Source organism: Typopeltis vanoorti, chromosome 6 (assembly GCF_054136105.1).
Source record: "Typopeltis vanoorti isolate ZY-2024b chromosome 6, IOZ_Tvanoo_1.0, whole genome shotgun sequence".
Classification (NCBI taxonomy): domain Eukaryota; kingdom Metazoa; phylum Arthropoda; class Arachnida; order Uropygi; family Thelyphonidae; genus Typopeltis; species Typopeltis vanoorti.
Window position 1 is genome coordinate 98,352,499 of NC_143554.1, and position 23,123 is coordinate 98,375,621.

General features: G+C 35.7%; 1 protein-coding gene across 4 annotated transcripts in view; it reads right to left on the reverse strand.

Moving 5' to 3' along the window:
• Nucleotides 1-23,123, reverse strand: part of nej (CREB binding protein nejire) — a 481,376-nt gene that overhangs the window by 122,878 nt on the left and 335,375 nt on the right. For all 4 annotated transcript variants that reach the window (XM_090394332.1, XM_090394330.1, XM_090394331.1 and 1 more), the window contains 2 exons: nt 20,356-20,503; nt 4,022-4,168 (listed from right to left, as the gene is read on the reverse strand). In XM_090394332.1, coding sequence (XP_090250458.1) covers nt 4,022-4,168; nt 20,356-20,503 — 295 coding nt within the window. The remainder of the gene's footprint in view (nt 1-4,021; nt 4,169-20,355; nt 20,504-23,123) is intronic.

Consider the following 23,123-nt stretch of genomic DNA (forward strand, 5'->3'; position numbering starts at 1 on the left):
TCTGAAATTCTCACATTCAGTTTTATTTCCCTTTTTATATATGGGTACTATGAGAGCTCTACTCCAATCATCGGGAATTCGTCCCTCTATCCAGGCTTTCTGAACTATGCAGTGCAGCCACTGTAAGACTTTTATACCACCATATTTCAGCATTTCTGGTCGAATATCATCTACTCCTGCTGCCTTTCCACATTTTAAGCCTTTGATGACTTTTTCTACTTCAAGTATATATATGTATTCCTGACTGCATGCCTGGTCAGTGTTTTTTTACCACTGTGCTGTCATCACTGCTTGTTTCATTTAGCAGTTTTTCAAAGTAATTACTCCATACTTCAAGGATATCTTTTTCTTCTGTTTTCATGTCATCTTTATCATCTCTAACTCCTTTTACAGCACTTTTTCCTCCATTCCTAAGCTTCTTCAACAACCTCCAGAATATTTTGCCACTTCTTGATATTTATTTTCTATATTCTTGCCAAAGTCCTCCCATGACTTTTGTTTAGTTAGTTTTATACAGTGTCTAGCATTCTTGCATTTGTATCTGTATTCTCTAAGAGCACAAGCTGACTTATTTGCCAGGAACTTTTGATATGCTTTCTTCTTTTCCTTCACTGCCTCTTTAACTTCCTGTGTCCACCATGGAGTTCTGATTTTTTTATCCTTGCAGACAACCTCACCACATGCCTCTCTGGCAGAATCAATCAATGTTTTCTTCAGAGTTTGCCACTGAATCTCCAAGGTTTGATTCCTGTTCTCAAACTCTTTCATTTTTTCTTCAATAATCTTTGTGTATTTTAGTCTACAGTTCACATCTGAGAGCTGCTCAACTTTTATTCGCTTTAAAACTTTCTTACATGTTATTCTTTTCAATATGAAATTCAATTTTATCCTGCTCAAGACTAAATAGCGGTCACTTCCAATTTCAAATCCTCTGTACACTCTGGTGTCCTGCACCAAGGAGAAAACATCACTATCAACAATAATATAGTCAATGAGACTTTTCTTATTCCTTGCCTCTTCTCTCCATGTGAATTTGTGCACATTTTTATGTTGGAACATGGTGTTAGTAATAACCAGTCCATATCCTGAGCAGAAATCTAACAGATATTTGCCATTATTATTAGCTTTGCTCTTTTCTCCAAATTTTCCCAAAATAATTTTGTATGTCTGACAATCATTTCCTACTCTGCTATTTAGATCTCTAACAAGGACCAACTTTTCCTTTTTCATTGTGTCAGTTGCTTTTTCTAATGCCTCAAAAAATTCCTCCACTTCTACCTTAGTAGAGCCTTCTGTGGGACCATAGGCACAAACAAGTCTCATTGTCCAGTTCCCCATTCTCATATTTGCCCACATTACTCTATTTGAGACTGACTGCCATTCAAGAAGATTAGCCTTGTATTTTGTATTGAATACTATGGCTACTCCTTCTTTTCCTTGATTGTCATTGCCTGAATATAACATTTTGTATTTATTGCTCAGAAAGATCTCACTAGTTAAAGTCTTTTTTGTTTCAGTCACCGTATTATGTCGATCTGGTACTTATCTAATTCCTCAGCTAGCTCCATTTCTTTGCCATGCAGGCTTCTTATGTTGACAGTACTGATCTTTAACTCTGGTAATGTTGAGTTGGGGTGTGTTTTCGGATTTGTTCCAGTAGCTGACTTTTCGCTGTTCGCCCTGGTTCCCTGGCGAAAACAACGGGGGCCTTGTTTAACCGGGCGACGCCCCAGCCGGCATGAAATTTTGTCATGTTGTACCGTCATTTTTTATTTTGGTTTAACCCAATAAGAATACAATTTGGTTGGCATAATCCCAAATTGCTAGCCCATCCTCGTTCGTTCAGTATCCAAGTAGGTACTCAACAGGGTGCACCACGAGAAGGTGAGGATTGGACATTAGGTCGGAAGCCCTGGTCAGTTCTCTGCATTCCTTTAAAGGCTATGTGGAGGTCTCCTCTCAGTTATACAGCTTTGACCCTTAAACATGTGGTCACAAAACCGGAATAATTATATTGAATTTCTTAACCGCAGAAGTCTTCGCAGGAATGACTGTGAGCAACTCATATGCTGAAAGGCAGACAAATGGATGGGCCTTAGAAAACATTAACATACTTAAGAGCACTGACCAAAAAAAAGCTGAAATCAACTCCTCTCTTGTCTTAAGAGAGTTGAAACCTCCAGAAAAGACTACAATGGGACCACCTGGTAAAAATTCATGTCACACATCACTGAGGTGCAGAGTGACCATACAGTATTTACTGAAGACCAGTGAAATTATGGATTACCTTTAGAACTTTTAACAATGGTAAGAAAATCCACCATACTAGGAAAATAAGCCGGAAAACAGAAAATATCACCAATATCAACTGCATTCTCAGTAGTGAACTTAAACATGTTGAAATAGGTTTGAGTTCACTACTGATGTTTTTCACAGAATCTTACACACAACACACATTACTACTCATTCTGAATCATCTTCATGTAAGTCAGTTATGCAACATTTAAATGAGTAAGACTTTTTTGTTTCTTCCTTCAAAATCAAATGCAAGTTTCTGAGAGTACTTGTTTTAGGCACATTTAACCCTGTGGAGATTGCAGCTGATCTTCCAGATACAAACAAATTGTTTAATATAAATATTCTTACACATATCCAGTGTATAGCTTGGCATGCTGAGTAGCTGTGCATGCACATATTATGAGTGATATTCAACGTTGTTTATACAGTCAGTTTTGGTTTAACATGTGTTATGTAAAGGTGTGTGATATTTCATAGTAAATTGTATCCGAGAGATACTGCGACCTCCGATGTCAGTATAGTATTGGTTTAGTTGTTCTTTTCTTTGTTCAATAATTTCTAGATTGTAACTGAAAATAAACCATGTATTATGTATGTTTTTTTGCTTAAAGTTTTATCGGATTTTAGCACATACTAGTAATGAATGTATCTTTCAGATACACGCAACCTACACCACAATTTTTTTTTTTGACCGCAACCTCCGCAGGGTTAAGCTACAGAATGCATTCCTTACCAAACAGATTCAATATGATTTCTCATGCAGTCCCAAGGACAGCATGAGAAATGGATATTGAATCCAATATCCATATTTACAAAGTATTTAAAACAATTCCAAGTAAGCTAATAATTAAGTTCAATCTCACTTGATGAAATCAAACATCTCTCTTTCTAATGCGCAGATAACTGGATTTATGCATGACAAAGAGGTAATTTATAAATTTATTCACAATTTCAATACTTATGTTTTGTATAAAAATATACATATAATCATGTCATTAAAACATCAGTGTCAAATTGACTATTTTCACAATGCCCAACATGCAGTGAACAGAGGTAAGACTGGGTGGTGAGAAACCCGCTGAATAAATTTATATGAATTAAGAAATCAAAAGACCAAGCCAGCAGTATAAAAATCTTCATTTAAACCAATTGTATCATACCGATTGAGAGAGCTTAGATGAAAAAACAACTGGTGAAAGACTGGAGACAGCAGATATGAGGTTTGAGAATTGGTGGATTGAACAGGTGGCAACAGAGTAGTCATATTACAAAGGATGCATCACACACTTGACAAAGAAGATGTGCAATGCCAGGATGATAGGAAAAAACCTAAAGAAAGATCATAGTATAGGATTTTGATACAATTAGTTCTTTAGAAAATGAAAGAGGTGACAAATCTGAGATCCCAAAAATAACAGGCTCATGATGAAGAAAGCTGAGCAAAAATAAACCATGATATCTTAATTTGTTGACCATTCTAACATCTGGTACTTCTGAGTATTCACCAGAAAACAATGATAAACATTTATTCCTCTCAAATTGTAACTAGGATCATCTAAAAGAGAATGGACAGACTTAATAACAACTCCACAGAGGAGAGGTTTCAAAGCCTACAGCACCGCAGCGCAACGTACAGCATCCTCTTTTTTTTGCTACTTAATGTCCAGAGAAAATATTTATTTTTTAGCATCATGAAAAATAATTATCCAATATGAATTCATACCTGGTATTTGGAGGAGAACACTCTGATCCATATTCCTGAACATGCATTCCAAAAAAACACACATCGACACCATCTATATCTTCAAATGCAAACAGTGCCTTTGCCCTATATGGAAACTGTTCAGGCCACTTACCAGTCTCAACATACCTGTAAAGATTATTGCACACAGATGTTATATATATATTCTCCATGAAAAGGATGTTTACTGAATAACATGTAATGTCAACTCTCACTATATTTTATTGTAGTGGAAAATTAGTTATTAGTGATCTTACTATTCATAAGAATTGGAAGGAACTTTTTGAAATTTCTTATATCACCCTTATCTTTTTAGTAAACTTATACGTTTACTATGTGAGAGTTGGCTGTACTGAGATCCAGAATGGACAATTTACATTCATATCATGATAATTTTTTCAAATAATGAGCAGAAATTATGGTTATTCATATGTTCATTTTTGAATTTATGAATCTGCTCAAATGCAGAAGAGCAACCCACCATTCAGTAAAACAGATTGGTCAAGGTCTAAATATTTCATTTAATACAAATGATGTGCATTTTAGAAATGGCCCATGTTCAGGCATTTTTTCCTCAAGTTACTTAAGCTAAAGTAGCCACTAGTTTCAAGTTCTTACAGAACTGCTAAAAAATAAATTATGTAAACAAAGAACATGAAAAAGTAAACAGATCATCAATTATGCTATATGCATTTCCATTACAAATACCAACTTCTGTAATAAACTCCTCACTTAATTCTGGAAATTATTATTTGTAGTTGTCATAACAATATTTAAAACTATATCTTAGAGGTAAGTTTATCAAAAGAGCATTTTAAAAACACTTTTTGAATCCAATATCCATATTTACAAAGTATTTAAAACAATTCCAAGTAAGCTAACAGTTAAGTTGAATCTCACTTGATGGCAGAAGTTTATTTTTTAAACCAATACGAATCAATACAGATTATTATTTTTAAAAATGCCGGTAATATTACAATGTAGATAATATATAATATTAATTAAAATAATTTAATGTTTCTAACATATAACAAATTCTAACAAATTGGCTTAATCAGGGAACAATATAATAAGATACACATATATAAGCACTATGTTGGGTGTGAGACTTAAGCAGAGCAAACAAATAATAAAGTCCTAAACAGTAAAGTCCTACAAGCTTGATTGGGGTGTTCCTGATTCTTGAGCTGCTGGTATGAGGCTGAACATATCCCAGATTTGAAGCATTTTCAAGTATCCAAATTTATTGAGGTCTAGAAAACTTTAAAAAAAAAAGAACCAGATTCCAGGAAACAAAAAAACAAACTCACCCAATAGGGAGGGGCAACAAATGGACAAGGCTACCTCAGGCCAAAGAAGCTAGGCCATATCTCTCAATTTGCAACAATTCACATTGGAACATTGACTGGACAAAGCTGCAAACTGGCATATACTCAAGCACAGACATGTTGACATCACTTGCATCCAAGAAACAAAATGGAAAGGGACAAAGGTACTTGATATTAATGAAGGATATAAGATCTTATACTATGGAACAACAACTAGTCAAAATGGAGTAACCATAGTTTGTGAGTGCCTACAGGACTGCATTACTGAAATTTACCATTTCTCTGACCGCCTGATGAGCATCCAAATTGCTACAGAGACCACACCTGCAAACAGTATCTCCTGATAACACACCTCGGCCAAGATGCCAAAACTGATGATTATGACAAATTTTGGGTACACTTGGAATCATACATCTATGCAATTAATTCCAAATCTGATGAACCACTACTTATTGGTGGAGATTTAAATGGCCATGGCACACATAATGATGGAAGTGAAACATAAAAGAAGACATGCAGGTTATGGGTGTCCACCCTATTGATGCTGCAAACTGAATGAAATGGAGGATCAAATACAACATAGGATCCTGCACCAAGAATATATACACACACACACACACACACACACATAGTTACACCCCGAATTATGTAACACGTGACTTACGTAAATTCAGAGTTACATAATAAATCTACTAGTGCGTTTGAGTACACATTTGAGGCTTAGCACAGGTGCATCTTTGACAGCCTTATTGCAGTACAGTAGTAGATGCCTCATGCAGTTAGCTCAGTCACTTGCTATCACTGCTAGTTTTATTGTTTGTTACCCTTAAAATGGAATGTAAATGCAAAACCAAATGCGCTGGTAATAAATCTAAATCTAAAAAACAAAGGTCTGCAATTACTTTAGAAGAAAAGTTGAAAATAATTCATATGTATGAAGGCAGGAAAATTCTATCAACAATAGTGCAGAAAATAAATCAACCTATTTCGACAGTGAATACAATAGAGAGAGAAAGAGAGAAGGCCAGCATCACAGACACGGTGAGTACATTTAAAGTTAGTGCTGGATGGTTCGATCGATTCAAGAAATGTACAAATCTGCATAACATCAAAATCACAGGTGAGGCAGCAAGTGCAGATACAGATGAGGAGGCAAAATATTTGCCTGAGCAAATATTTAATGCTCAGGCAAATTGACAGCTCTGTTTTGAAAGAGGATGCCAACATGGGCATTTATTGCAAAAGAGGAAAAATCTATGCCTGGATTCAAGATTGCAAAAGATTGGATCACTGTTATGATTGGCAGCAACATTTCAGGGGACCTAAAACTTAAACTGCTTACAGCGTACTATTCCCAGAGACCGTGCGCTTTTAACAACATTGACGCGAGTATGCTGCCGTAATCTGGAAATCCAACACCAAGGATGCGCTGTTCGGAGACTGGTTCAATAACCACTTCGTTCACCAGATCAAGGAATATTGTGCCGAGAAAGGAATCCCGTTTAAATGGGTCTCCTCCTGGACAACGTCCCTGGTCACCCAGAAGAGTTGGATGACTTTCATCCTGACGTAAAAGTTGTTTACCTTCCTCCTAGAACCACCTCACTATTGCAACCTATGGATCAAGTCATTATTGCGACCTTTAAAGCTTACTATCTGTGGCATACATTTTCCCAAGCAATCAAGGCTATTGATAGTGGTAAGGGCATTACTCTACGTGATTTCTGGAAGAACTATAATATCCTTAACGCTATCAAAAACATCAGGGGTGGCTTGGGATGAAATCAAGCAGACAACAATGAATTCTGTGTGGAAGAGACTCTGCCCAGAAATGGCCCATAATTTTAAGCGTTTCACAGAAGGAGAGCAAACAATGACTAATACGGGTGCTGAGTTGACACAAGAATTACAGCAGGCTAAGGAGACGTATGTGCAATTAGAGCTGGAAGTGAATAATGTTGACATTAATGAGTTTCTTTTGAGTCACGGTGAAGAGCTAACTAATAATGACCTTAATATATATATATATATATATATATTATTACTAATAATGACCTTATTCAGTTGGAGGCATTCCAAAATTCCGAAGAAAATACTAAGCCGATTGAACCGCCAGATGTAAAGAAATTTACAATGAAGGGACTAGCCAAGGTTTTTAACTTGATAGACATGGCGTTAGCAAAATTAGAATCAATGGATCCGAACACTGAGCGGTTCGAAAATGTTAGCTGCTGTATCTATTCTGATATGTCTAGCTATAAGGCCATCTACGAAGACAAGAAGAGTGTGACTACACAATCTACTCTAGACATGTTTGTGAGATGCTGTTCACAACAAAGTTAAGATGACAAATCAGACAACCCCGACTACCTTCAGCCTTGAACATCGAAAGGGAGTAAAACTTCCCACAGAACAGCCAACTTAGCCATCACAAGACTTTTTTTTTATTTGAAAAGTGAATATTTCAGTTTGTTTTTATATTCTTTTATATTATGTATTTTTCATACTTTTATATATATATATATACAGTATGTATATTATTCAAATACAATTGATAAATATTTTTATAATTGAATTTTTTTTAATCACCCCAAAAATGAAAAATATTAAAAATGGAAAACATCTGATTAATGGCAAAAAAATTAAGTACAATCGAAAAAGCCATTATGAAAAGAGGAGTGTTCAACAACACGCGAGAACGAAATTGCCGGTAATTTCATTAGCTTCACCAGATAGTTATGTTTGCTGCGAGCAAACATAACTGTTTTTTTCTTAGGAAAAAAAAACCAAAATTTTGTTTTTGAAAAAAACAAATTTCTGAATGGCATCAAGAATTTTTTCAGCTGAACAGCTGAAAAAATTCTTGAAGCCATTCAGAAAAGTGCTATCTGGCTAATTAATGACCCTTTATCTCATAGTTTCTTCAGCAACAATCTCACAGACGGCCACTTTTCTGCACTGTATCTTCTACACACACACTTTCACAGGAACTTTTCAGTAGAATTAGTGTCCATCATGCATCCCATTTCTGATAAACCCAAAATAACATGAATGGCTACTAAACATCCTTTTACATTTGAACTGCTGGCTCATGGAACCTACTACTCACAATTCATCTTTTATTCAATCTACCTTGTTATCATGACACAGCCTTCCCCATGAATTATTCTCCAAAGATCACAACCTCCAGCTCTTCAAAAAAGAGTACTACAGATTATTTTTCTCTGCTCATGTCCACACTCAGCAATGATCTGCAATAAACCTGCAGGAGAAGGCTTGTAAGAGATATAAACAATAAATATAAGCTTTGCTACTAGTACAGATTATTTAAAACATTGGGGGGGGGGGAAGAATACATTGTGTTGCATCTGATTTTCATTATGTATAATATACATTGCTTTCCATAAATTAAGGAAGAAACAAAAAATCATAACTCAAAAACTGTATACTGAATTTTTATGCCACCCCCAGCAAAAAGCAGTATGGTATGTAAAGAAAATACCCACAAAAGTTGTAAATAGTTTAATTCAGTAACAAATGGATTCATGAAATCAATGTTCAAATAAGAATATCAGAGGGCTCTCAATAAGGAATATGGTTACTCCCTTCACAGCAATCCAGCACTCACAATGATATTTCACACCTTTAATAATGGTATCCAGGAGCTCAATTAGTAATAACCATTGCTCCTACAAAGCTCTCTTAAGTCTCTCAAGGTTTTGTGGATGGTGGTTGATGGCAGCAGCAACACATCTACCTAGACATGCTCAACAGATTTAACATCAGGGGACTTGACTAGCCAATCCATATGTAAGATAGGCTCTACTGAAGAAATTGGTCTACAATCTTTGCTTAATGTGGACGTGTAAAATCTCTTGGGGTAAATTTTTATAAACATTTTTTGCCATTGCTTTTACATAGTTGTCAAAACATGTAGAAAATCAGAAATTGTAAGGTTTTAAAACAAATGTAATAATTCTATTGTTAAAGTTGTATATAACGATGTGTATTGAAAGTATGTGTAACGGAAAATGAGGGATTAGTCTGGATTATGCTTGACCCAGTAAGAACAAAAGTTCGAAAGGTCATACAAATGTAGAAAATGCCACCAAAAACGAAGGTAGTCCAGGTGACGTCATCATAGACGCAGAAGATCCAGGGAGTTATAGCCAAAGAACAAAGAATGAACAGGGCTATAAAGGAGCTCTCTCTCTCTCTCAGTTTTGTTTGTGTTGAGCCTTTGGCTCCAGGTGTGTGTGTGTGTGTGACCCCGGGCATGGGGGGGGATCTAGGAGAGGCAGTTACCGTCCGATGTATTTCCAGTAGCTGCTGGATGGGCTACGAATGTGTGGATTTCGCGGCATCAACAGTGGTTCCAGTTTACCAATGGAGATTCAACCTACACTTTCCTGGGAAAACTACCACAGTAGAACCGGCAAGAGCTGTCCAGATTATAGACAGCGCCCAGGAAGAAAGGCAAAGTGTAACAGAATTTTCAGGAGTTTCGTTCAAGTTGTCAGGACTGTATATGAAATGCAAATGTGAGTATGCTCTGCTCTGTTATTGTTGAAGTAGTTGTACTTAAGGATTGTATGTATCCTTGCTGAAGGTAGACTGTGATTAATTAGCTATTAAGTTACAAGAATAGAGAGAGAGAGAGAAGGAAAATGTTTACTTATGTGTATCTAGGTAGATTGCTTAATTAACAATAACGTAAGAGATAGCTCTAGATAGCCAAGTGTTGTAAAATGGTTGATTAAGTATTGTATATGTTATGTCCAAATGTATATGTTACATCAGGCACGGGCAACCTTTCCTAGTTCGGGGGCCAAATTATCATTCTGTCTCCGAGTCAAGGGCCGGACCAAATTATTAAATAAAATAAATTAATATTAAATGAATTAAAACAAGTTGCTACTTCATATTTCATTTATTTATAATATAATGCTTTGATAAATGCAACATATAAAGCTACATAAAATTTTATAATATAATGAATGACATAACAATTTAATGTGAAGATTGGCCTTGTACTTCAACTACGAGACTATCAATATTGATGTTAATATTACTTAAGGATAATCGCATAGAATTTTTGAGGTTGTCGTCCGTTATTCTTGTCCGAATTTTTGATTTATTGTATTTCATCCTCGAAAAAAATTGTTCACACATATATGTGCTGCTGAAAAGACAAATGATTTTTCTTGAAAAGGAGTGTAAATTTGTATATTTTTCTTCCACCAAATAAAATTTATAAAAATCCGTCAAAGCAATGTTGTTAAATTGAGATTTTAGCACTAAATCCGCCTGCAGCTCAATAAGTTCCATCTGTAAGTTTTCTGGCACATTATTTATATCAGCATCCATTGGACGAGCAAATATAGCGAATGTGGAGTCTTTGTTTTTGAAGTCAAAAACAAAGTATCAAACCTTGTATCAAATTGCTCTATTAGTGCCTTCAGTTCAAATATCCCTTATAACAATTATAAAGGATATTTTTCTGATTTGCTAGAGTAGGAAAATGATAACAATTTTTAGCTCTTATCTGACTTTCCAACAATCTTGGTTTATTACAAAAAGCTTTGACATGTCATGCAGTTCATGAATCAATTGTCCTTGTTTTTGAAATTTAAGATTCGGTTCGTTTAGGTATCCGGTGACAAGGAATGCTAAATCACACATGCACTCATCATCTTTTACTTGGTTAATTGTGTTTCCTTTCATGTCCATAAAATCTGCAATGTCTTGTCTCATAATATCATAAAATCATTTTACCTTTACTCAACCACCTCACTTCACAATAACGAGACACATCTTCATAATCTGAAAATAGGTCTGCCAAATACTCCTTAAATTGGCGGTGATTAAGTGCACGTGACTAAATAAAGTTAATACTGGCTACTACAACTTCCATAACATTTGTGAATTTAATCGATGTGGCACACAGATTTTGTTGGTGGATAATGCAGTGAAAATTTCTTAAATTTTCCAGATGGATTTGTAGTTCTATTGCTCTTTCATGAACTATTCCAATAAATCCCTTCTGTGCACCAACCATTGCAGGGGCTCCATCAGTGCATATGCCAGATAGTGAACTCCATTTAAGCCCAAATCTCTCAAAGCCTGTGTTGACTGTTTCAAATATATCTTCACTGGTAGTTGTTCCTTTTAACGGCCGAAGCGGCAATAATTCTTCTGTGATGTTGAAATCTGCATCAACTCTTCGAATAAATATTGGTAGTTGTGCTGCATCGGAGGCATCGGTGCTGTCATCCAAAGCAATTGAAAATGCTTCCAATCTAGCAATCTTCTCTTTTAAACTTTTTTTTGATATCATCAGCCATAATTTCTATCTGTCAGACAACAGTACGTCTCGACAAACGAATATTCTCGAAGTCTTTTTTCTTTCCAGGACATATTATACTTGCAACATCCAGCAGACATTCTTTGATAAATTCTCCTTCACCAAATGACTTAGAATGCATAGCAATTTTTTCGCTTACCACAAAGTTGCCTTTGACAATGCTGTGGTGCTGCGTTCTTTGCTTGTTGAACATTTGCTGCTGGGTATCCAAGTTCTTCAACTTCTGTATTTCATCTTTTCGTAGTTGTCCAATTTTTGGGTGATCCGCATGTCTCAAAGTAAAGTGTCTCTTCAAGTTGTATTCTTTGTTGATGGATAAGGATTTGTTGCACAACAAACATACAGGCAAACCTTTATTCAGAATAAAATAATAATCCTCCGTCCAGTTGTCTTGAAATTGACGATTCTCTGCATCTACTTTTCTTTTTTTTGCAATAACCCCTGACATTGTCCCAAATTTATAAGCGATATTCAGAATTGTCAAACAAAACTGTCTTCTACACCGCAGGCACTGAACAGAACACAACATCAACGCAGGCACCGAACAGAACATCAATGCAGGCACTGAACAAAGCACAACACCAACACAAGTACCGAACTGACACGTTGTAACACGTTCTCACACGCCGCTAGTCAAAGTGAGAAAGAGACCTTGGTTGGAGAAAACATAGTGTGTTTTGCGCAAATCATATCACGTCAGCTTAATGTGTGTTAGTAGAACACACATGATGTTTTCTCCCACCATGAATCAGACAAACTTTGCTGAAATAGATTAGGGCCAGATCAAAAGAAGTAGAGGGCCGGGGGTTATCCATATGTGTGCTACATGTTGAGTAAGTGATGAGATTTTGGAAGCTTATGCTTCATATTTATCCAACACATTGTACAGTTGATTTAGTTTAAAATAAACGTGTTTTGTTTGTGTAAATCTCTTGCCTGATCTATCAGCCAATGCACTGTTTCCAAATAAATATCGAACCTGCGAGCCTGATTAAAGTAAGAATTGCCACGACTAGCTTTTAAGGAATTGAGTAAATTAAGATTCAGATCTTACATATGTTCAAACTTAAATTCTCATGCTGTATACATAGAATGGTGCAGTCGTAAAACAAATAAATTTCTCAAAATTACACAGTGTGGGAGTTGGTAACCTGTTATAGTGGACAGACTAAAACCAAGGTTCTTTCACTAACAGTGTGAACATATGTAAGATTAGAAAAGATTAACTGCAGGGCCTAAGATAAGCAGATTATTGCTAAGTTGAATAAGGTATTAAATGCATGTGTATAAGAGAAATGAATAGAACTTAAAGGAAATTTTAGTGGGCAAAGAAATAAAGCAAAAATTTTGAAAGATAGAGTATAAATTAAAGTAGAGATAAATATTTTACAAATGCCGCAGCCGATCTTATTTTACAGACGAGCATTATCATCTTGTATATGCCAAATATGCTAGGCAGACTGGTAGTCTGCCTAGCATATATACCACGTTTGTGATGCCTTCTGTGCACAGTGGAAGCAGAAGATACCAATATAGCAGATGCAAGGTCAGATCATAGCTGCTTCAGGGTAGCCCTCCTGTTTCAACAAGAATATATAATCTGAGATGTCAGTCATCCACTACCATTACAGCCCATGGCTTTCCTTCACCGTATCCCAGGGTTGCTTTGTGACTATTAAAATTAGTTTCACAGTTTGTGAACCAATTGGCTACCTCTGCCTGACTTTGGCCAGCCTCTAGTCTTACAATGGCTTGCCACCTGAATTCACTGATTAAATGATGGTTGAGCATATCCAAGAATTTTGGTATCACGAAATGTCTTGTTCTAACTCCAGACATGAAATGAAAAACTACTCCAAAATGCCTGCTTTTATGCTGTGGCTGATTTACATATACTGCGGACAGTATCACTCATTTGTGTACAATAACCAGACTGATGTAATGGAAACTGGCTAGGGATGTTAGGGAGAATGAGGTCCAGGTTTTCATGGCGTATGGCAAAAATTATTCCACAGTAACATGCAGAATTTGCCACCATTAGATGGTAGCCCATTTAACATGTCTTTGGAGGTGCAATCACAAATATTAAAGCAACTTACTTTTAGTTTATCTGTTCATATGATCAAGAACCACTTCTGAATAGCCATGGATGCAAAATATAGCATACAATCTCCTTTCATTAGTACTTAAGATAAGGACGTGCTCTGCAATTTAAGTTTTTTATTATCCCATATAGACAATGTATCAAATTCAGAACATAGCTTCCTCTCATAACTCGAAGTAGTATAACAGTTAGGAATCATCTTCTATGATAGTTTCCTCTTAACAAAACAAAAAATCTTAGAGACTAACTGAAGGCCTTATAGATTAAAGCAATAAGTTTGGATAAATTCTTCACTGTTGGGATTAATATCAACAGATCACCCCACCCATACGTTTTAAAGCATTTCAAACAACATTTCTTTAGAAATTTAACAGATATTAAATAAAAGATTTGGATTTAATACAAAGCTAACACAATCAAAATATTGTTTTATTCTAACAAAACTTTTATTCTAACTGAAGTTCTGGCATTTATGAGAAAGTAAGCTATTTGCAGTTGAGAGAAATGTAAACAAACGTGAAGATGCAGTGTTAAATCATAACTGTATAAAATTAACTGTTATTAATTAGTTCAATAGTTAAATTAATTAGCATAAAATAAAAATTTTATAATGATTCATTCATTAGTGTATAGGCTAGGATACCATGAAGCAATCGTATTGATTGCCCTAGGCTATCATAAAGCAATCATGCTGCTGCTGCTTTGTTATCAATGAATGAATCGTTATACCTGTAAATAAATATATTTTCTTTTTTTAAAGAATAATTTCATTTTCACATTAGCTTTTCATTTTTGATGTCTAGTGTTAGCAATCTTGTAAACATGCAATTTAAACTTGCAGTATTAATAAATTCAGTACTCTAAATGTATTTTCACTTTATGATTTTGTTTAATAACATTTTCTTTTCTCTAGTTTATTTTATTGTAAGAATACATACATACTATATAAAATATGTGTTAATTGACTGTTTATGTTATTGGTAAGGCTTCTGGTCAAGAGTAGCCAATTAGTAGTTAAGTTTTGGGGAGTCAAAAGTTATGTGCGGATTTTCAAACAACGTAGGGGGGAGGAAGTCAGCAACCCTAACCCGCTTCAACGATTCTTTTATTTATGTTAACTTAGTAATTTTTATTACTTAATAAAAAGTTTTTAACAACTAAAATAAACATAGTTTTTTCATTTATTTCTCTATGCGTTGTTTTGACTTTTTGTAGTATTTTTGGTGTGTACTTTGAGAGGCAGCAAACTCGGGAACCGCTCCCCGGACAGCAAAAGCTCTAGCTATGCCACTGGTTAAAAACTCTTAATTTCAAATTAAAAACAAAACACTGTAGTTAAGCTCCAAATCTAGCTTGCATATGTGTTCATATCCCACATAAACATCTTATCTTCTAAATTAACTCATTAAGAGGTTGCGTGTTCACACTCTTATAACCAAAATAAAAATTTTTAATTTACAAAAAATAAATTAATTATACACATATTGTCATAAATACAGCTACAATTTCTGTACACATTCCTGCACTGACCACAGAATTGAGCAAGCCCAGTTCAGGTGGTGGCACATTGTGCACAGTCAACATTCGTGTGTTTATTAGTAGAGAGAGAGAGTTGTCTAGCTGAGCAGGTTAACATGCAGCCACCTGCTATTTTCAACAGGCTAAAAATATGTTTCTATATCAGACTATTAACTGTTATAATGATACAGAAGATGTATCTGACCACCAAAGAACAGGTCAACCATGACGCATTAGGATGAAACACCTTGTGAGGGCTGTGAAGCACGCCTCTGCTGTAATCCTATAAGAACGCAAAAAGTGATGTCATGAGAGATGAATGTTTCGCAGAGAACAATGTTACGTATACTAACTGATGACCTGGGGTTGAAGCCTATAGTCGTTCTACTAGACACTTCCTAACACCAGAACTTATGTGGCAGAGGATGATAAAATCAAAAGCACTTCTCCAGTGGTACATGAACAACAGACACAGAGATATTCTCTTCAGAAATTAGAAGATTTTTATTTGTGTCAAGGCCATTAAAGTCATTTAACTGCCAAAACAATCAAGTATATGCCCCAGATGGTCACAAAGGATGTGTCATAGCACCCAGGATTCCGAGAGATTATCATGATGTGCCAGTGATAGCTTAGTGTGTGTGTGTTGGGGGGGGGGGGGGGGGGGAAACTTATCATGGGGTATCCAAATTGCATTTCTGAGCGGAAAGGGATCAAAACCTCTGCCAAAATGTATCAAGACAACATGCTGGAACCTTGGTATGGTCCCGAACAACTTGTTTCACGGTGGGCAGTAGACTTTCCAACAGGACAGCATCTGCACATAAGTAGTTGGAGGCAAATGTGCCTGACCACATATCACCATCTAATTGGCTGTATAAAAGTCCTGATCTAAATCTGTTGGACTTCAAATTGTGGCTAGAGCTTGAGAGAGTAGCCTAAAGAAATGACACCTAAATCGCCAGCCTGAAGTTGGATTTGGAGCGAGAAGTGGCAGTGTTTTCATTGGCGTACAGTGTTGTGTACGTCACAATCGATATGTGGTCTTACAGACTTCAGGTGTGCATGGAGGCAAAAGGGGACATTCCGAACATTGAGTGCTGCTATATGCACATTAAACATGTAGTTTGTATATGCTAAAATCTGTAAATGATTTACTGATAGATTAAAGGCTTGTGTGCTATCCAAGTTGCAGCAGTATATATAGCTAGACTGGACACACACACAATTAATAAAATTTAATGACTGGAAGCCGAGAAATACCAAAAATAGAGAAACTATTATTTTACCGCACAATGTTTCGTCTTCTTAGAAGACTTCATCCGATGCATAGCATGAAAAGAGAAATACAGAAATATACATTACAAGAAAACAATAGCTATGTTAACTTGCATATGTATTGCTGACATCTGAAGGCATTCTGGATGCCCTAGTATTGTTGTGCATGTTCACATGAGCATGATCTTGTGTATGCCAAAGATGGATAGCTGAAGAGTGACAATTAGATAGGTTATAGCTAAGGTTAGTATTAAGATGGACTGGATTGAGGACAATTACTGATTTTCTGATTATCATATAGCCAAGTAAATCTATTGAATCAAATATACATACAAACATCTCTCTCTCTCTCTCTCTCTCACACACACACACACACACATTATCAGCCATTGTCAATCCACTGCCAGATGAAACCTTTCCAAGATTACTCCAAAGCTGTCTGTCAATGGCTCTCCTTCCCTAAGTCACTCCTGCATTTGATGATATCATCAATCTACTGTAATTTGAGTTGGTGTCATCGTCATTTTCCATTGTTGAGCTTGTCTTCGAGCAATATGCCGAGCCCATTGCCACTTCAGATGTTTCACTCTTTCTATGTCAGAGACTTTGGTTTGATTTCTTATCCACATACTTCTCTTGTGATCCAGTCTTGTGATACCAAGCATACTGCTTTCCATAAATTGTACTGGTCTTAATTTTTGAATTTCTTTTGCATTTATTATCCATGTTTCACAGCCATATGCCAATATAGGGAAGAATGCATTGGTTAAAATGTTTTCTTTTCAGACATAATGATAATTTGCTTTTGAATATTGACTGTAATTTTCCAAATGCTTTCCACCTAAGCATAGTGCATTTTTTATTTTGTCCATGATATTTTGTTCCATTGATATCCTTTGTCCTAAGTATATGTAATGATTTATTTGTTCAATTTCATCATTATTGATTTTGATTATTTCTGGTTAGACATAGCTATTGAACATAACTTAGATCTTCTTTAGGCCAGTGTTTTGTTACCAATTAAGAGTTCATGGATACCGGTCTGTAATTCATGTAGAGTTGAAGATACTATGTTGTCTGCAAAGCATAAATGGTTTAAATATCTTCTATTTATCTTCAGACTTTCTCTTCCCAATCAAGAAGTTTGAACATTTCTTCTAGGCATGCTGCGAATAGTTTTGGAGATATAGCTTTGCCTAGATTACATAGATCATTTTCCTACCTGCTTTTAAAAGTTCAGCTGGTGGGGATATAACTCTATCCTCACCTGCAGCTTTTCCATTTTGCAAGCCTTGGATGCTCTACATAAATTCTGGTAAAATCTGTGGCACTTCAGTTATTTCGTAGTTGTCTTCTTCTTTGTTTCATCATCCTGATATAACACTGAGTAAAATTCTTTAATTATTTTTGCTGTAGCATATTTATCTCTGGTTATGGTCTCATCTTGTAGTTTGGCTTTTCTGAGACTATTGTTTTCAATTGTTTGTTGTATGAATTGACAACTGAATTTTCTTATTTCTTCCATGATACATTTTCTGATTGTTTTGCATAATTTATTGTATAGAATTTAATTCTGTGAGTTATCTGCCTGTTTCATTTCTCTTCATTTCTTCATAAGTTGTTAGGTTTCCTCAGAAATTTTTTCATGTTTCTCTTCTGTGGTACCAGCTATTTCAAGTGAGCATTGTAAAAGGTTTTGGATCTGTTGGATCAGCAATGTCACCTATAATAAGATTTTTAAATCTATTGTTTAGTTCCTATTGGAATATATTTTTTTTTAATCCTGAGTTTATGTACATCCATGTTTTGCTTTGATCTTCGAAACATTTTCCTTCTTTTTTCCCCTTGGGGAGGGGGGGGGACATTCATGACATACAGGTTTTCTTTTTCTGCAAATTCTATTAGCCTTGCTCCTCTATCATCTCATGCCATATCCAAAATTTCCCTTGGAAATTTTGTGTATGGCATGAGTCAGATGAAGTTATCATCTGGTTGTTGTATACCAATTCTGGCATATTTTGAAATTATGTTTTACTTTGTACTAAAAGTTGGGATGCATCATGATAAAAGTCTTCAATTTCTATATCAGTGTAACTTATTGTTGGTGCATAGACCTGGATGATCTTGAGTATATCTTTGAGATTTGGACAACAATACTTGCTATTCATTCAAATATACTGTCAAATTCTGTTATGTTCTTCTTCAATTGTTTGTTAATCATGAATCCAACTCCACAACTCTTCCTTATCTTGGCCTCTATAATACACTATGTCTCCATTTTTTAATTGAAGAATTTCTTTGCCATTCTGTCTAACTAAGAATATTCCATTATCGTTGCTTTAGCTCTTCAAGTTAGTTCAGTTAGCATGCTTCACTGCTCAGAGATCTATAGTTTAGAGCTCCAAGGGCTAGTTTCCAACTGCAGCGAGATCTGGTTACCTGGGGTCTACATTCATGTTCAACTGCATGCTGCCGTAGGTAGTAACAATCTGGCCTCTGAAGAATGAGGGTCATTTTATTCTTGCTTGATTCATCTGGGAAGAATGGCCTACTGCAGATTGGTGAATGGCAATATTTTCACATGGGATCATCAGTTCCAAAAAAAATACTAGTCTGCATCTTGATTCAGTATGTTCAGATCTACCCTGATATACAATGGATGGTAGCCAGGGGTTTCCCCTGCCACCTATCCACCATCGAGGGAGGTGACTGGTAGGCAGTGGACGCCCTGATGTGTATATATACATATACACACACAGTATAAATATCATATAGATATTTATAACTTTTCTACTTTGCAGATTTTACTTAACTACAACAAGCAGCAATATATTCTTTCCATCACAACTTCAAACAACATGAAAAACAATAACTACACAACTTCCTTTCAGTTATCATCCTGGAACAAAAAACTGCTCTCTATATGACAGCAACATAAGAATCAAATTCTTGCATTTTAAAATCCCAGAACACTGAAAAAAAAACAAAAAACATCTTCATCTAAGACACTTTTACAATTTTACTTTCTATATAAGTAACACCAAACACTGAATACACTACTAAAATCTTATCAACCATTACTTTAGAATGAATTAACTTTCTATATGAAAGTCTCAACATTCCTCTGAAAACTTCATCGACAGTTAGATCACTTCAGAACACCCTTGCCTTCTATATAAAAGTGTTTGAAGAAATACCTGAAAATAATAATTAATCTAAATACACTTATTTTATATCTAAGTACTTTAGTAGACAAAGACAAATACAATATCTCAAAAACATCCTATCCATGAGACAAAATGAAAAATGTTAATTAACTACTTTACAAATACTGCACTATTCATTTTCTTAACTTTAAATTCACTTCATTTATTTTTTTTTAAACTTGTAGGATTTCCTAAATTTTAATACAGATATCCCACATGTGAAACCCAACAGAGAAGTTTTGCTTGCACATATAAACAAATATAAACAAAACTAATATGTGGAACCTTTCAGGGATTTCATTTTTCAGTACTATAATATATACCATAACATTCTTGTGATGAAATCCTCAAGCCACTCAGATGTTGAATATCAAATTTTAATCCTTTCTACATATTATACACAAGATTTCTTAAAATTTTCAGGAAACAAAATTATTTCTAACAAATTTAAAGGAGACTATTATAATCAGTGACCTAATTTATTAAATATGAATGAAATTCAAAGTAAACAGACTCACCTGCTTCTCATACCTGGCTTTACTTCAACAATTTTATCTGAACTAGATACTACTCTAATGGTTACTTCTCCAGCCCCCGTTTCTTTTTTCTTTAAGAAGATATTAACACGATTTTCAATATAACTGCCAAGTTTGGTTTGTGGTAACCCTAGAGAAATTCAATATATTTATTTATTTGCTCAATATGCATAAATCAAGTTTATACAAAAAACTAGTAATTCTCCCCCACCACCACCAAAAAAAGGACCTTAAAAGGTCAATATGATTTAATTATAAATATTAAGTATGACTACTAAATTATTTCAGGAATTTACAACGTATACTAGAATATTAATTAAAAGAAACTTTAATAAAGTTTCTTTGGTGTATGTGTGCCGGCACGTTGTATGTTTCCATGAAGATGGGAATGTGACATTGCCATCTTCATGGAAACATACAACGTGCCGGCAGGCACTACAAAAAGCAAATGAGGCAGAAGAGAGAAAGCTAACACTTTTCTAGAGTCCTAAAGCTGCCCCCCCCCCCCCCTCACCCCAGCAAGCTATATTGCCGTGGCTGTTGGGCGGAAGTTCTCAAGATGCAAGCTTCCCAAATTTGGGGCAGTCTCATGCACCCAAATTTGTTGAGGTTCGAAAAGTTTTTTTAGAGCTGAGGCTGATTCCATGAACAATCTTTCGTATTTAAATTTGCTGCAGTGTAATAACATGGTTTCTTCCAACATATTCTGTGGCGGGTATCCAGAGCATGGTCACTAGCCCAGAGTTGCTGTATTGGTGAAACCGGATGTAGTCTTTGTGTTCCAATATCCTGACATTTGCTTTCCTGCTTGTTTAGCCAAAGTAGGACGGTTTACAGCTGCAAGGAATACTCCAGGTAGGTCTAGGGAAAGTGGCTGGTCTTTGGTGGAGTGGATAAGGGATGCCAATTTCTTATATGGTTTGTAACAAGAAGTCAGGTCATATTTTTTAAGATTTTGGTTAACTTTTCAGAGGTTCCCAGGATATAGGGAATGGTGATGGATTTACTGTCATCTTTGTTAGGAGGGGAGGGGGGGGGTAACTGGTTTTAAAATTTTTTGGGGGTTGTAGCCATTGCTAAGAAAGCGTTAAGGATGTGGTTTAGTTTAGTGGTTAGGGCATTGTCATCTGAACAGATTAATTTTGCCATGTTATATAGTGTTTTCATAACCCCATATTGTTGTGGGAAGAGAGGGGGATTGCTGGTGAATGTATCTGCCTGTATGGGTAAGTTTTCTGTAAACAGAGAAAGCCAGGGATCCATCAGGATGGTGAGTATTAGAGTGTCTAGGAAAGGGAGACTGTTGTTTTTCTCTTTTTCCAAGGTGAACTGGATTTGGTTGTTTAAGTGTGTTGAGAAGGAGAGGAGTGTATCTGAGCCATGTGGCCAAATAGCACACACATCATCAACGTAGCAAAGCCAAACAGTAGGTTTTTGTGGGACTGAGTTTAAGGCTTTCTCTTCAAAAGTCTCCATAAAGAAGCAACCAACCAACCAACACCCCAGAATCCAGTTCACCTTGGAAAAAGAGAAAAACAACAGTCTCCCTTTCCTAGATGCTCTAATACTCGCCAGCCTGATGGATCCCTGGCTTTCTCTGTTTACAGAAAACTTACCCATACAGGCAGATACATTCACCAGCAATCCCCCTGTACCCCCACAACAATATGGGATTTTGAAAACACTATATAACATGGTAAAATTAATCTGTTCAGACGACAATGCCCTAACCACTGAACTAAACCACATCCTTAACACCTTCTTAGCAATGACTACAACCCCCAAAAAATATTAAAACCAGTTACCCCCCCCCCATAACAAAGATTACAGTAAATCTATCACCATTCCTTATATCTGGAGCACCTCTGAAAAGTTAACCAAAATCTTAAAAAAAATATGACCTGACTTCTTGTTACAAACGATATAAGAAATTGGCATCCCATATCTGCTCCACCAAAGACCAGCCACTTCCCCTAGACCTACCTGGAGTATACCAGATCTGTTGCAGCTGTAAACTGTCCTACTTTGGCCAAACAGGCAGGACAGCAAATGCCAAGATATCGGAACACAAAGACTACATCCGGTTTCACCAATACAGCCATTCTGGGCTTACAGACCATGATCTGGATACCAGCCACAGAATACGTTGAAGAAAGCCACATTATTATACTGCAGTAAATTTAAATACGAAAGATTGTTCATGGAATCAGCCTCAACTCTAAAAACTTTCCAAACCTCAACAAATTTGGGTGCATGAGACTGCCCCATATTTTGGGAAGCTTGCATCTTGAGAACTTCAGCCTAACAGCCAAGACAATCCAATGTAGCCTGCTAAGGTCACCTTCAGGGCTCTAGGAACAGCATTAGTTTTCTCTCTTCTGCCTCATTTGCTTTTTGTAGTGCCTGCATGCACATGTCATAGTTGCATGTTCCCATGAACATGGCGATGTGACATGCTGAAATATAGGAAGTATTTATTAAAGTTTCTTTTAATTAATATTCTAGTATACATTGTAAATTCCTGAAATAATTTAATAGTCATGTGTTACCAACATATAAGCCTATCTACAAGAAATATTAAGTATATAAATATTTACAATACCACTCCTTAATAACAACTGAAGTTTCTCATTTCTGTGATGTTATAATAAAATTCTAACCCCACCCCCAAATACAAAATATTGATTATATATAAAAAATTTATCTAGCTAGTAATTATTATTTTTTAATAAATTCTGCAGTTCAACAAC